The sequence below is a fragment of the Bufo gargarizans genome, chromosome 3 (genome assembly GCF_014858855.1).
Source record: "Bufo gargarizans isolate SCDJY-AF-19 chromosome 3, ASM1485885v1, whole genome shotgun sequence".
In the NCBI taxonomy this organism is placed as follows: Eukaryota; Metazoa; Chordata; class Amphibia; order Anura; family Bufonidae; genus Bufo; species Bufo gargarizans.
The window spans coordinates 247,800,435-247,816,735 of record NC_058082.1 but is presented as its reverse complement, the minus strand read 5'-3'; the positions used below and the strand labels follow the sequence as shown (position 1 = coordinate 247,816,735).

The following is a 16,301-nucleotide window of genomic DNA, read 5'->3' as shown; positions in this document are numbered from 1 at the left end:
GGTAAGAACCCCCCCTCCCCGCCCATTTTCTCCCATCCGCCCCCATCCTTCCCGCCTTCCCTCTCATCCCATGCTAGCAGTTTTTTCCAGATTTCTTAATCATAACTCGTTTTGCTCATTATTCTCTAATTATATTATTCTTTTTCTGTATACATCTGTGTATTCATACTGCAATATTGTGCTAATTTTTCCTACACTGACCTATGATATACAGGACAATTTGCATATAACTTCACTTACACACCTTTTTCACATACACCAGCACCACACCCATTGATAATCACCCCTACATCTGGCAGAATCATAATTAATCTTATTCTTCCCCCCTTTTTCTAATTAGTTCCCAAGTATTTCAAATGCACTGCTCTCATACTGATTGGCCCCTCCGCCACTTTCTTCCTCTTCTTGCATCTCCCCTGCCCTCTTGCCCACACCACACCGGCTACCGGCATATAGAGTGCGCATGCATGATAGTACGTCATGACGCTTGCATGAGTTGCCGACTTCCGTCCCACAGTCCCAGCGCGTGCGTTCACTCTATAGAGGCGCCAGACGTGATTACGTCATTACTCTGCGCCCTTCAATACGGCCAACAGCCTTAAAAGAGCGCACTAATTCACCTGCACGCCACATCCAGCGCCTGCCTCTCTACTCTGCCATAAGGTCCATGATACATGCAATAATTGATACCTGATATGATACAATAGGATAACCTAACCCAGGTCTCCAGATTCTTTGTCTTTGACATCAATTATATTATTTCTCCTATATCACTGCAACTAGGGCTATCGCTTTATGATTCTTACCCTGTGATTTCCCTTCCCCCTCTCCTTTACCTCCATTAGGACCTATCTCCTTCTAACTCCTTCTCTCTTCACTAATTTTTCTAATATTAGCAGAATATCTGATATACTCCAAATCTTCTGTGACTACATTGTATATACATTATATATTTTTCTAGACCCCGCTGAAGAAGGTCGTAATGATCGAAACGTCTGGGAATTTTTGTCTGATATGGCTTAATACTTATGATGTATAAATGAACTACTCTGGATGTATACAAATGATAATCTGCAAAAAAAAAGAATTAAATGTGAAAATGTCTTTTGCAGTGCTGTGGATTAACTCTATATAATTAAAAAAATGACACACGCCTCCTCATAAATTAGGCGCATCCTCTGGCAGCACAGGAGCCATCAATGTCTGGTGTAAAATTAATAACCTCCAATGCTTTATACAGGTGAAACTCAAAGAATATTGTAATATTGTGCAAAAGTCCATTTATTTCAGTAATGCAACTTAAAGGGGTATTATCATCTTAATGATCACTGTTAAATCTGTTAATGATTTAACAGTGATCATTTTTCCAAATATATCTAATTAACAAATCCCCACCCCTTAGAAAAAAATAAACCTATACTTACCTGACTGTTGTCTTCCGTCTCCCCTGATTACGGCCACCGCTCTTCTCAGGAATCGCGGTGGCCGCGCGTGCGCAGACGACTTATTTTCTTTTTCCGGTCGGCCGCGCGCTGTACTGAACGCGCACGCGCCCTGGTGACTTCTTCCTGGCAAGTATACTATACTGGCCAGGAAGAAGTCACTAGGGCGCATGCGCGGACTCGGCGTGCGCGTTCAGTACAGCGCGCGGCCTGGCCGGGAGAAGACATCAATAAAGATGGAGCCCGCCCCCTGCCGAGTGCCGAAACAAGGAAGTTGACGGCGCACCGGGAGCAGGTAAGTATAAACCTGCGTGTTGAGAAAACCCCTTTAAAATTAAAATATTGTGAAAAGGTTCAATATTCTAGGCTCAACGTGTCACACTCTAGTCAGCTAACTAATCCATACCCCCTGAGCAAAGTGGACCTGAGATTGTGACTTTGGGGTTTCATAAGCTATAAACCATAATCATCCAGAATAACAAATAAAGGCTTGAGATATCTCACTTTGCATGTAATGAGTCTATCTCATATATTAGTTTCACATTTTAAGTTGCATTACTGAAATAATTCAAATTTTTCGAGTTTCACCTGTGTTTTTTTCATACAGGAAACAGAATTCATAATCACTTCTGGTAAGACAGGAAATTTGCATGAGCGCATATAACACGTGGTTTACTCTTGGGTAATTTGTCTCCAGTGAAAATGAAAGGTAGATCTAGTATCACACATATGTAGTAACACAATTGTGATATAGATGCTAAAATCTGTTCATGTCTCCACTGAGCAGTCACAATGTAGCAGCCACAACTTCAACCCTCCACAGTGGCCAATGGCCACCCGAATTTACAGGTTCATGGGGGCTATTGTGCAGCCATTAGCCACAGTAGGAGGTTACAGCTGCCTCGAAACCCAGCATGAGTGGTTTCACACACACGTTCATCCAGCAGAAAGGAGAAGTATAAGCCCTTCGTTTATATATTTGCTGTGTGTGAAATCACTATATTTTCTGTAGCGAATTTCCGTCTCAGACTTTGCCACTGTATGTGTGACATGCAGATTTGTTGCTTTTGCTGCAGATTTGCTGTGGATTTCACCCTATGCATTACAAAGGGTGAATTCCATGGTAGAAATCTACAACACAAATTGCCGTGGATGTAAAATCTGAATCACAGGGTAATTTCCGTTGCAGATTTTTGTTTGTAAAACCTTATCCACTTTGCCGTTACAGTAATACGCTGTGTTTTTTCTGCTTCAGATTCCTAAAAAAAATCTTCATTGTATCTGCCACATGCAAACATAACTTTGGGGCTCGTTCACCTTTCAGTATCTGTTTGATGTTGGTAGAAAATCTGTATCTGTTTTATTCGTGAAGATGTCTGTGAAGGATCCGTATTTTTTGCTCTTTGTCTGTCGTCCGTATTCCACGGAACTGCTCAGCTAAAAATTAATTTCCAGAGCATCTCCTACCAGTGGTCAGTAAAAAACAGACCAAGCACGGATGTCATCCATGTTGTCTCAATGGTTTTTCACTGGCCCATAGACTTTATTGGGCGTGTTTTGTCCACTTTACGGACCAAAGTAGTACTTTGTCTCAGATTTTTTTAAAATATAAAAATACTAATACAAGTTACAAAAAGGACAACAAATAGTCAGAAAAATACAAAACACTTTATTAAGTTGTATCACTTCACAGTTCTATAAACGTGTACTAAAATCTTGACACAAAATGTAATGATAATTAAAGAAGCGCTCCCACAAATTTGACACAAAAAAGTGACTATTTGTGAGTTATAACCTCCTTTCTGATCCTCAGTTGTGTCATGTGACCAGCACTCCAACTCTCCATGTGTTGATCACATGACACAGCTAAGGATCAGAAGGAAGGTTATAACTCACAAATACAGTAGCTGGTAAGAAGATTACCTTTACTACAGTTTACATTATGTACCTTTCTGTGCAAGGGAATAAAGATTTTTGTGGGAGTGAGTCTTTAAAAGAAATATACAAAAGCAAATTATTCCAACATTATGGTCAATATGTGTCAATGTATTTAATGGTTTGTTCCATAATACAATGCTTTCGTTTAATGGAGGTTGCTGCATACAAAAATGGTAAGTTGTAACCTAATAACATGACCTAACTATTGCTTGAGACATTTGGTGAGCTTCGTTACTTTTAGTGTGGAAAGAACGGTCAGGATATCAGATTAGAAGACCTTTAAGTCTTATTTATGTGCCACTACAAAAGTTACATCTTCACTCAACCCCCTGCTGTAACTTTTAGAAATACACTACATTGCACTTGCACCAAATATATTACTGTGCGCCAGTTAATAAATTTGGTGCAAGTTTACAAACCAAAAGACAGACTTAAAGTGGCTCTATCACCAGGATCAACCCTATTAAACCAGGCAGTATGCCTGGCTCATCAGGCCGAATAGAACAATACCTTTCTGTTGTCTGTATGCTTAACAACTGCAGAGAAATCAGCATTTAATTCATATGCAAATCAGAGGTTCGAGCACCAAGAGAAGGGGCTGAATCCTTTGAGCACTGATTTGTGTAACATCCCCTGTACTCTGTACACTCCCCCCTTCTCTTGATTGACAGAGCTAGACATGCCCAGGACAGAGCTGTGTCCTAGCATGTACATATCATTTACACTAAGTACAATAGCTTCACCACACTGAGACCAACTCATAAAGCTAATATACATATTCACAGGAACAATATATGATTATAAAGATACTGGTAATATGTGTTACCTTATAAGCATAGAAAAAACATGAATCACTATGTGGTAAATCCTATAGCTTGGTGTTAAGTATTTGGTTTTGCATGTATAGAGCCTAGGTTTGAATCTTGGGAGAGACTTCCATGTTTTTTTCTTCAGATATCCTTATCATATGCAGAAGAATGTTTTTAGGCTTAAAAAAAGCTAATACGGTAAGTATTTCTGGTTTCTTTGTAATCATATACTGTGCCTGTGAATAAACCAGTAAGGGTAGGGTTTTCAGGTTTCTAAGCAAAAACAAAAAAACTACAAAACAAAAAAGAAAACACTATTCTCAATATAGTAAGGCCTTTTATTGTTATTATAGGATTATAGATTAGTTATTATAGTATAGCCTTTTATTACAGGTTAAATTGAGAGAGAGAAAAAAAATAACAGAAAAACAAGTTTATGCAAGTCTCTCCCTAGGATTCAAACCGGGGATCTCTACATGCAAAACCAATGCACTGACCACCAAGCTATAACATTTCCACATAGATAAATATGTGTTTTCTATGCTCATAAGGTAACACATATCACTGGTGTCTTAATAAATAATATATTGTGCTTTTGAATAAAGCTGTAATATGTACATTAGCTTTATGAGCAGATCTCAGTGTGGTGAAGCTATAGTACATAGTGTATAGGATATGTAGATGTCAGCACACAGCTCTTCGACACAGCTCTGCCCTTAGTATCTCTAGCCCTGTCAATCAAGGGGGGGGGGGTATACACAGCACAGGGGGTGTTACAAAGCAATGCTCAAAGGATTCAGCCCCACCTCCTGGTGCTCAAACGTATCATTTGTATATGAATAAAAACATAGATATCTCTGCAGCTGTTTAACATACAGACAAAAAAAAGGTATTGTTTTAATCAGCATGATGAACCCTACCAGGCAGTATGTCTGGTATAATAGGGTTGATCTTGGTGACAGAGCCACTTTAAAACGGACACCAAACCCACTGTAAATGATAAATTCCTCCTATGTCCCATAATCTCCTTAAGGCCTGTTTCACACAAGTGATAGGGATTGTGTCAGGGTCTGTTCAGGGAAAAACGGATGGATTTGCACGCAATTTCAAGAAAAACAATTCACATCTCCCAGCAGCCATTAGTGAAAGACGCATTGCATCTGGATTGTGTCCGTTGTTTACTCAAGCTCTATTCACTTCTACAGAGCCAGAGCTGCGTGGAAAACGCACAATACCCAACAATTTTTTCCTAAATGCAGAGATGTGTGAAAAGCGCCGCTCATGTGCACAGACCCATTAAAATGAATGGTTCAGGATTCACTCCAGATGCCATCCATTCACTACATGCATCGCATCCAGACTCAAAACTCGCTTGTGTGAAAGAGCCCTTATACCTTCTTTCTGTAAAAGAAAAAAATATCTGCAAAAATTGCGATTTTATTGATCAGAATCCAAATTAATAGAAGTGGTGCCTGGAGTGGGGGGGGGGGCTTTTTTGGTGCAGTTATCGAGCTAGATGTGGATTCAATACAATGAGAAATATAAAAGAAGGGATTACACTTTTCCTTCTTAGTGGATTCACTTCTGGGTTTGGTTTAAAAAAAACGCTGTGTGTGATACCACAGATGAAGAGTAAGGGCTGGTTCACACGAGCGGATGCAGTGCGTGACATCCTCTGCGTGAATGACAGCCAAGACCCGATGCGAACTGCAGAGGCACGGAGCAGTAACATGACTGATAACGCTCCGTGCCTCTCTGTGATCTCTTTACTACGAAATCACAGGGACAACTTTATCTCACTGTGATTTCGTAGTAAAGAGATCACAGAGAGGCACGGAGCATTATCAGTCATGTTACTGCTCCGTGCCTCTGCAGTCTGCATCGGGTCTTGGCTGTCATTCACGCAGCGGATGCCACGCACTGCATCCGCTCGTGTGAAACAGCCCTAAGGGTGCCTTCACACACGGCAGATTTTGTTACAGAAATTTCTGCGACTGAAAAATCAGTTCCATTTATCTGTATGGGGCTTGCAGAAATCCAGATGCTTCCCGCCTAAAGAACCCCATTCAAACAAATAGAGCCGATTTTTGGTTGCAGAAATTTTGTAACAAAATCTGCCGCTTGGAAGACCCCTGTTCACACGGCTAAAATCTGCCACTGATTTGTTAGTGCGAAAAAGGATGTTTTCTGCTGCTAAATCCACATTTAAATCTCACCAACAGTTTCCCCATTTACTTTAATGTTTCACACCTTGTGTATAAAAGTGTAAAATGGAAGTTTTTCTAGTAGCCAATTTGAAAAATGCTTGAGAAGTGACATGTTAGCAGATATGATTCAGCATTTCATAGAAGTCAACGGGGAAGCAGAGAAAACTCAATTAAATACAATTCTAATACTCTTGCAAAACATCCTTTAAAACCTCCACCAAATTAGAAATCTGTCACCAAAAATGACCTGTTTTCAGCTACTGATTTGCAGCACATTTTTCTGCCGCTGTGAACTTAGCTTAATAGTTCTACAGCAGCTCCTGACAAGTTCAGCCTTGAATGGTCTATTTATCGGATCCATTCCACATTCATACACCACACACATTCAATAGCTGTTGGCCCAACAGCTCTCTTTCCTAAGTCCCCCATACATATACAGTGGTCCCTCAAGACACCGTGTGCTATACAGGATTCTGAAGAAGCCCAAAGTACTTACAGCTTTCATCTATCCCAGTTATATTTAAGCAATTGCTTTATCTGTCTTATTTACAGTAAGTCTTCATTTTCTCTTATTTAGCAATAATATTTTGGGGCTTTGGAACAAATTACCAGTTTTCCATAGAGTTGTGAACTCAAGTTACCATGGTTTCAGCATACAATGGTCATCCCAGATCCAATTAACAATGTAACTTGAGGGACCACTGTACATGTATACTTAACGGGCAGAGAGTTGAATGCCACTGCCAGCCAGACAATTCTGGCGTCAGCTTAACTCCTGGAAGACCAAAGAATCAGACAAAAATATTAATTTTGCCCAATCCTTCTCTCCCCTGCGTTATCTGTTGGAGGAGAGTCGGGAGGTCCCCATACACATGAAACTGTCGGCGGTTTGCCCAACAATGCACTAATGTGTATAGGGGCCTAAAGACGCATGCAGAAACTCATGAGGACTAACGAAAGCTTTATTTCTAGTTTTTGGGCACATTATCACATATGTAAACAGTTCTACCAGTAGTGCAACTAGGCTGAACTAAGGTAAGAATTAGAAAAAGGCTTAGAAAAATGCAGATAAACCACAAGACTATATAATTAGTGTAAGATACCACTTCTCACCCCCGCCTGTACAAGTGAGGGCACTCCCAAACACCTTAAAAGGGCTTCCTGTTTTCTGTTATCGGCGAACTATCCTCACGATCGGTCATCATTATCAGATTGGCGAGGGACTGGCACCCACGCTGATCAGCTGTTTGATGGGCCCGCAGTGATCGTGAACGCTGTGTCCTCCCATGTGTATCAACACTGTAGTGCAGGTGCAGTGTAAATACAGCTTTTTTTGTGCCATTCACTTCAATTAGGTGAAAAAGCTATAAATATCCTGAGGATCTCGCATTATCAGAAAACCGGAAACTCCTTTAAAATAAAAGATTACAGAAAATGTTTTTTTTTATATGTTTAAAAACATAAAAAGTAGACTAGAAGTGTGCTCTCTATCAATGAACTAAAGGTCTACACTCCACGTTTCATTATAATATACATTTATCTCATAATGAATAATGGGGGAGGTATTTTTTATATTTTTTTACAGGAGCCACATGGCAAGACCGCTCCAAGAAACAGACCAGTGCAAATGAGCAGATAGCAGCCAGAAATACTATGTAAAAAGTTCCACAATAAACACAAGGTATTACTCAGATTACCCTGAGGGTTTCCCATTCCTAGGTTCAAGTTCTTTTACTTCCAGAAACAATATAAATTACAGGGAATCTGTCCCCAGCGACCACCCTTTCCAACTGTTTGCATAGCTGTAGGTCACCTGATTAAAACGCTGTTTTTCTTTTGTTGATCCAAGGCTCCGTCCCCGAGTTATGATACGGTTTCTTAAAGAGGACCTTTCACTGGCCGGACATTATCCTGTAAGTAGCTGGCAGGGTAGAGCATACTGAAGGCATGTGAGATGGTTTGCCATTTTTCCTATGCGCTGCTCTGTTCGCCCACTGTGCCCCCCGTTCTGGTTTCCCGTCTGGTATGTTAATTCATACCATGGATACAGGGAGGAGGAGACGGTCCTGTTCCTCAGTGGGCGTCATCTTCTCCCTGGCTGTGAGCTGGCCAATCGAAGACGACGCCCCCTGAGAAACAGGACCGTCTCCTCCTCCCTGTATCCATGGTATGAATTTACATACCAGACGGGAAACCAGAACGGGGGGCACAGTGGGCAAACAGAGCAGCGCATAGGAAAAATAGCAAAGGATCTCACATGCTTTCAATATGCTCTACCCTGCCAGCTATTTACAGGATAATGCCAGGACCATTGAAAGGTCCTCTTTAACATGCAAATTAGGCCTTTGGTACAATGAGGGCATCACCCTTTCTCTCGTTGCACCCAAGCTCTGCTCCTTTCTGTGGTTAGCCCCTCCATCGCTGCTTTCCACTCCCTGGCGCTGTCAATCAAAACAGCAAGGGGAGGGGCTGGTTACAAAAAAAGGAGTGGAGCTTAAGTGCAACAACAGCAGTGGTGTTGCCCTTATTATACCAAAGGCCTCATTTGTATATTAAGAAAAAAGTGTCATAACTCGGGAACGGAGCTTCAGATCGACAAAACGAAAAAGAGCGTTTTAATCAGGTGAACCACGTGTGTCTATGCAAACAGGGAGTTCGCTGGTGACAGATTCCCTTTAATTAATCTAAAAGAAACAAATACTCAATTAGGACAAACAAATGACAAAAACTCATCTATCTGATTCTTTACAATGCTGCGGTCAGGGTGTAATGCATGTGGCAGATAGTGTGCAAGTGACATCTCCCAAGCATCCACAATTTTAATATGAAGTCCAGAAAACATAGCCCTCATTACAGTGTCTAGCTGCAGTGAAAACCAGTCACTATTGAAGAGGCTCACTTCAGGTCCAAGCTCCTGGACATTGGCCGAGCGAATGATGACAGCTGTGTCTGGACTGCGCTCCAGTAGGCGGAGAAGAGCGGCTCGTATGTTCCTAAGGCGTCTTATGTATACCTCCACTGGAAAGGTGCTGAAGTGAGACCAGATGGTCATGGCTACTACAGTGTTCTTTCCTCCCACTATACCATCCAATTCATTGGCAATATAACGCAGCTCATTGCTTGACACTGTTGAGAAGCGAATTGGTGGCCCATGACAGCGGAATTTCAGCATTATATTACGGTCAACATCAACAGCCAAGAATGGACCAACATTCTTAGGGCTCTCCAGGTCAAATGGCTTTAGGTCTAAAATAGAAGAATAATTACAGTCATTTGCAGAATGTAAAATGCAATTTCAATAGGAAGAAGAAGAGATCAGTGAATTTTAATATAGCCCTGCCATAGAGTGCTATATCAAGTTATCCTCCGTATAGATTATTATTATCGGTCTCGCCCTGTCAATCACAGCGCAGAGGGTGTGGCAGTTGCAGAGAGAGCAGTGCCTCTAGGTATAATGGCAACGCCCTCATTGTTCCTATGGGGCTCATTTGCATATATTAAAAGATAGTTTTTCTCAGCAATGCAGGCACATAGGATCATGGGACCAACACAGATGCCTTCAGCTGCCAAGCGCACATGCAACAGGTCAGCCAGTGTCATAGGTACAAGTCTGCTGATAGATGCCCTTTAATCTATACGCAAAATAATGAGATTCAGGGACGGAATGGGAACTTAAAGTGGCCCTGAAAAAAAAAAAACTAGAAGTGGCCCCATGATGTACGTGGGTCCAAACTGACAGAAGGCAGGACAATACAAGTAGGAAGGGACACCATGTGGAGGCCGGGCAACAGAAGTAGGTGGGGCCAGTAATACTGTAGGGCAGAACAAAATACCGCCCCAGCAGAACCAAATACCGCAGTGCAGCACAAAATACCGCCCCAACAGCACCAAATACCACAATGCAGAACAAAATACTACCTCTGCAAAACCAAATACCACAGTCCAGCACAAAATACTGCCTCTGCCAAACCAAATACCACAATGCAGCACAAAATACTACCTCTGCAAAACCAAATACCTCAGTCCAGCACAAAATACTACCTCTGCAAAACCAAATACCACAGTCCAGCACAAAATACTACCTCTGCAAAACCAAATACCACAATGCAGCACAAAATACTACCTCTGCAAAACCAAATACCACAGTCCAGCACAAAATACTGCCTCTGCCAAACCAAATACCACAGTCCAGCACAAAATATTGCCTCTGCAAAACCAAATACCACAGTCCAGCACAAAATACTACCTCTGCAAAACCAAATACCACAATGCAGCACAAAATACTACCTCTGCAAAACCAAATACCACAGTCCAGCACAAAATACTGCCTCTGCCAAACCAAATACCACAGTCCAGCACAAAATACTACCTCTGCAAAACCAAATACCGCAGTCCAGCACAAAATACTGCCTCTGCCAAACCAAATACCACAGTCCAGCACAAAATACTACCTCTGCAAAACCAAATACCACAGTCCAGCACAAAATACTGCCTCTGCCAAACCAAATACCACAATGCAGCACAAAATACTACCTCTGCAAAACCAAATACCTCAGTCCAGCACAAAATACTACCTCTGCAAAACCAAATACCACAGTCCAGCACAAAATACTACCTCTGCAAAACCAAATACCACAATGCAGCACAAAATACTACCTCTGCAAAACCAAACACCGCAGTCCAGCACAAAATACTGCCTCTGCAAAACCAAATACCACAGTCCAGCACAAAATACTACCTCTGCAAAACCAAATACCTCAGTCCAGCACAAAATACTACCTCTGCAAAACCAAATACCACAGTCCAGCACAAAATACTACCTCTGCAAAACCAAATACCACAGTCCAGCACAAAATACTGCCTCTGCAAAACCAAATACCACAGTCCAGCACAAAATACTACCTCTGCAAAACCAAATACCACAGTGCAGCACAAAATACTACCTCTGCAAAACCAAATACCGCAGTGCAGCACAAAATACTGCCTCTGCAAAACCAAATACCACAGTCCAGCACAAAATACTACCTCTGCAAAACCAAATACCACAGTCCAGCACAAAATACTGCCTCTGCAAAACCAAATACCACAGTCCAGCACAAAATACTACCTCTGCAAAACCAAATACCACACTGCAGCACAAAATACTACCTCTGCAAAACCAAATACCACAGTCCAGCACAAAATACTACCTCTGCAAAACCAAATACCGCAGTGCAGCACAAAATACTACCTCTGCAAAACCAAATACCTCAGTCCAGCACAAAATACTACCTCTGCAAAACCAAATACCGCAGTGCAGCACAAAATACTACCTCTGCAAAACCAAATACCACAATGCAGAACAAAATACTGCCTCTGCAAAACCAAATACCACAGTCCAGCACAAAATACTGCCTCTGCAAAACCAAATACCACAATGCAGCACAAAATACTACCTCTGCAAAACCAAATACCTCAGTCCAGCACAAAATACTACCTCTGCAAAACCAAATACCACAGTCCAGCACAAAATACTACCTCTGCAAAACCAAATACCACAATGCAGCACAAAATACTACCTCTGCAAAACCAAACACCGCAGTCCAGCACAAAATACTGCCTCTGCAAAACCAAATACCACAGTCCAGCACAAAATACTACCTCTGCAAAACCAAATACCTCAGTCCAGCACAAAATACTACCTCTGCAAAACCAAATACCACAGTCCAGCACAAAATACTACCTCTGCAAAACCAAATACCACAGTCCAGCACAAAATACTGCCTCTGCAAAACCAAATACCACAGTCCAGCACAAAATACTACCTCTGCAAAACCAAATACCACAGTGCAGCACAAAATACTACCTCTGCAAAACCAAATACCGCAGTGCAGCACAAAATACTGCCTCTGCAAAACCAAATACCACAGTCCAGCACAAAATACTACCTCTGCAAAACCAAATACCACAGTCCAGCACAAAATACTGCCTCTGCAAAACCAAATACCACAGTCCAGCACAAAATACTACCTCTGCAAAACCAAATACCACAGTGCAGCACAAAATACTACCTCTGCAAAACCAAATACCACAGTCCAGCACAAAATACTACCTCTGCAAAACCAAATACCGCAGTGCAGCACAAAATACTACCTCTGCAAAACCAAATACCTCAGTCCAGCACAAAATACTACCTCTGCAAAACCAAATACCACAGTCCAGCACAAAATACTACCTCTGCAAAACCAAATACCACAGTCCAGCACAAAATACTACCTCTGCAAAACCAAATACCACAGTCCAGCACAAAATACTACCTCTGCAAAACCAAATACCACAGTCCAGCACAAAATACTGCCTCTGCAAAACCAAATACCACAGTCCAGCACAAAATACTACCTCAGCAAAACCAAATACCACAGTGCAGCACAAAATACTGCCTCTGCAAAACCAAATACCACAGTCCAGCACAAAAACTGCCTCTGCAAAACCAAATACCGCAGTGCAGCACAAAATACTACCTCTGCAAAACCAAATACCACAGTCCAGCACAAAATACTGCCTCTGCAAAACCAAATACCGCAGTGCAGCACAAAATACTACCTCTGCAAAACCAAATACCACAGTCCAGCACAAAATACTACCTCTGCAAAACCAAATACCACAATGCAGAACAAAATACTGCCTCTGCAAAACCAAATACCGCAGTGCAGCACAAAATATTGCCTCTGCAAAACCAAATACCGCAGTGCAGCACAAAATATTGCCTCTGCAAAACCAAATACCACAGTCCAGCACAAAATATTGCCTCTGCAAAACCAAATACCGCAGTGCAGGACAAAATACTACCTCTGCAAAACCAAATACCACAATGCAGCACAAAATATTGCCTCTGCAAAACCAAATACCACAGTCCAGCACAAAATATTGCCTCTGCAAAACCAAATACCGCAGTGCAGGACAAAATACTACCTCTGCAAAACCAAATACCGCAGTGCAGCACAAAATACTACCTCTGCAAAACCAAATACCACAGTCCAGCACAAAATACTGCCTCTGCAAAACCAAATACCGCAGTGCAGCACAAAATACTACCTCTGCAAAACCAAATACCACAATGCAGAACAAAATACTGCCTCTGCAAAACCAAATACCACAGTCCAGCACAAAATATTGCCTCTGCAAAACCAAATACCGCAGTGCAGGACAAAATACTACCTCTGCAAAACCAAATACCACAATGCAGAACAAAATACTGCCTCTGCAAAACCAAATACCACAGTCCAGCACAAAATACTGCCTCTGCAAAACCAAATACCACAGTGCAGCACAAAATACTACCTCTGCAAAACCAAATACCGCAGTGCAGCACAAAATACTGCCTCTGCAAAACCAAATACCACAGTCCAGCACAAAATACTGCCTCTGCAAAACCAAATACCACAATGCAGAACAAAATACTGCCTCTGCAAAACCAAATACCGCAGTGCAGCACAAAATAGTGCCTCTGCAAAACCAAATACCACAGTCCAGCACAAAATATTGCCTCTGCAAAACCAAATACCGCAGTGCAGGACAAAATACTACCTCTGCAAAACCAAATACCACAATGCAGAACAAAATACTGCCTCTGCAAAACCAAATACCACAGTCCAGCACAAAATACTGCCTCTGCAAAACCAAATACCGCAGTGCAGGACAAAATACTACCTCTGCAAAACCAAATACCACCACCCATGCCACAGTATGAAACTGTATCATCATCTTGAGGATGGCAATACAATTGAATTCAGGAGGGTACCTGCGGGAGCTGGCCAGGTGCATAAGTGCCTGATACTCCTACATTACTTAACTGAGCGCATCAGATCTTTATGTACCCTGCTGACGGCCATGGGGAAGCCTAGGATGGCCCCCTGGGCATCTGCTCACCGGGTAATTTTCCTGTAGGGTCTATGGCCAGTCCGCCCCTGATAAGATTCTAGAGAACTTTGTGCCATAGTATTATGGCAAATGTGTGTGGCATGCCCGTTCCTGTTCAACACTGCCTCAATGCACAACGCTAGGTCCATGAGAAATGGTTTGACAGTCTCCAAAGAGTCCTGACCTGAACCCAAAGCCAGACCTTACTGTCCAACATCAGTGCTTTGTAGTTAAATAATCTGAATCCCTGCCGCTGTTTTCCAAGATCTGATGTAAAGCCTTCCTAGCAGAGTCACTCTATTGTTAATGCCACTGCCTTTTAGGTGTTTTAGAGGTGTATACATGGGTGAGATTTTTAGGCATCTGCCTCTGATTGTTTGCACATTATCTAGAGCAGGCATGCTCAACCTGCGTCCCTCCAGCTGGTGCAAAACTACAACTCCCAGCATGCCCGAACAGCCTACAGCTATTAGCCTAAAGCAGGGCATTGTGGGAGTTGTAGTTTTACAACAGCTGGAGGGCCGCAGGTTTAGCATGCCTGATCTAGAGCAACTGATTTTACACAGGTTTCCCACAATGGACATTTATCATGTATCCACATCCTATATAGGTCTGTGGAGCTGATGGAAATTGTAGAGCGCTGTACTTAGATGTTTCTTTCAGCCCCATAGACTTTGCATGATTTACTGTTACTCCATTTTTAAAGGTAATTTTATTACTTTGGCTTAGGAATCCATGAAGATAAACCAAGTTACTTTATACACTTTATTATTGAAAATAAAATAGAATAAAATGTTGACCTGAAACAACGTCTGTGAGATATTCAAACCACTGCCTTATGGTAGAGTCTCCAAAAAAATGCACCATTTTCCCCTGTAAACAATCAGTGATGTCTAAAGGCTTGTCGAACTGCCATAGTGTTGATCTCCCAGACCTCCACTGATCTCTATAATAGTAACCCGATGGGAGAAACTTTAAGCTGTTGAGAAAATATTTCTCTAAAAGCAAGAAAAGAACAATTAATATGAGACATTCAATAATAATGACATACATTGACACTAAAAAGACTCAGAAATATCTACTCAGTGTTAGGAATCGTAAATATTGGAATTATAATTAGGCTACATGCACACGAATGTTGTTTGTTTCCGTGTCTGTTCCGTTTTTTTTGCAGATAGGATGTGGATCCATTAATTCCAATGGGTCAGCAAAAAATGCGGACAGCACACTGCGTGCTGTCCGCATCAGTATGTCTGTTCCATAGCCCCGCAAAAAAAAAAAAATAGAACATGTCCTATTCTTGTCCATTTTAGGCATTGTTACAATGGATCCGCAAAAAAACTATGGATGGCATACGGATGACATGCGCTTTTTTTTTTTTTTTTTGCGGATCCACAATTTGCGCACTGCAAAACACATACGGTCGTGTGCGAGTAGACTTAGGGTGGATGTGTCAGATATTTCATTTTCTATCATTTGATTCAGCATTTTCCTGTACCTATACTTACATACAAAGCCTGTGAGTCCTGCTACACCCACACACAGTGATTATCCGTGCCCCATATACAAGGAAAAGCTGTCAATCACTCTTGGGGGAAGGAGAACTCATGGGTTTAATTATGAGTCCTGGCATTTACACTGCTTTGTACAGGAAAAGACTGAATTCAATTGTATAAAACTATACATCCCTGAGCTCACGGAGACGCAATGTCCTTCACTCTACTAACCCTTTACTGCCAGAAGTCACCGGTCAGATAAGAATGACCAATTTTTTATTGTATTTTGTATTAGTTAGACCTAAATGCTTTGCTTGTATTTTCAGTTTATCTCCTAAATATATTTTGCATCCCAATAAAGACATAACATTTTGATAAAGCAAAATATCATATTAAGAAGACGCATACACTGTATGGAGAAAAGTATTGGGACACACCTCTTAATTCAGGTGCTCATTCAGTCTCATTACCACAGGTGTATAAAATCCAGCCCCTAGCCGTGCAGTCTGC

At 41.6% G+C, this 16,301-nt stretch overlaps 1 protein-coding gene across 1 annotated transcript in view; it reads right to left on the bottom strand.

The window, feature by feature from the left end:
- Positions 1-8,706: 8,706 nt before the first annotated feature.
- Positions 8,707-16,301, bottom strand: part of NXPE3 (neurexophilin and PC-esterase domain family member 3) — a 28,197-nt gene continuing 20,602 nt past the window's right edge. Inside the window, exons 5-6 of the mRNA XM_044286546.1 lie at positions 15,096-15,293; positions 8,707-9,642 (exon numbers count right to left, since the gene is read on the bottom strand). Of these exons, the coding sequence (XP_044142481.1) occupies positions 9,098-9,642; positions 15,096-15,293 (743 nt within the window). The 3' untranslated portion in view covers positions 8,707-9,097. The remainder of the gene's footprint in view (positions 9,643-15,095; positions 15,294-16,301) is intronic.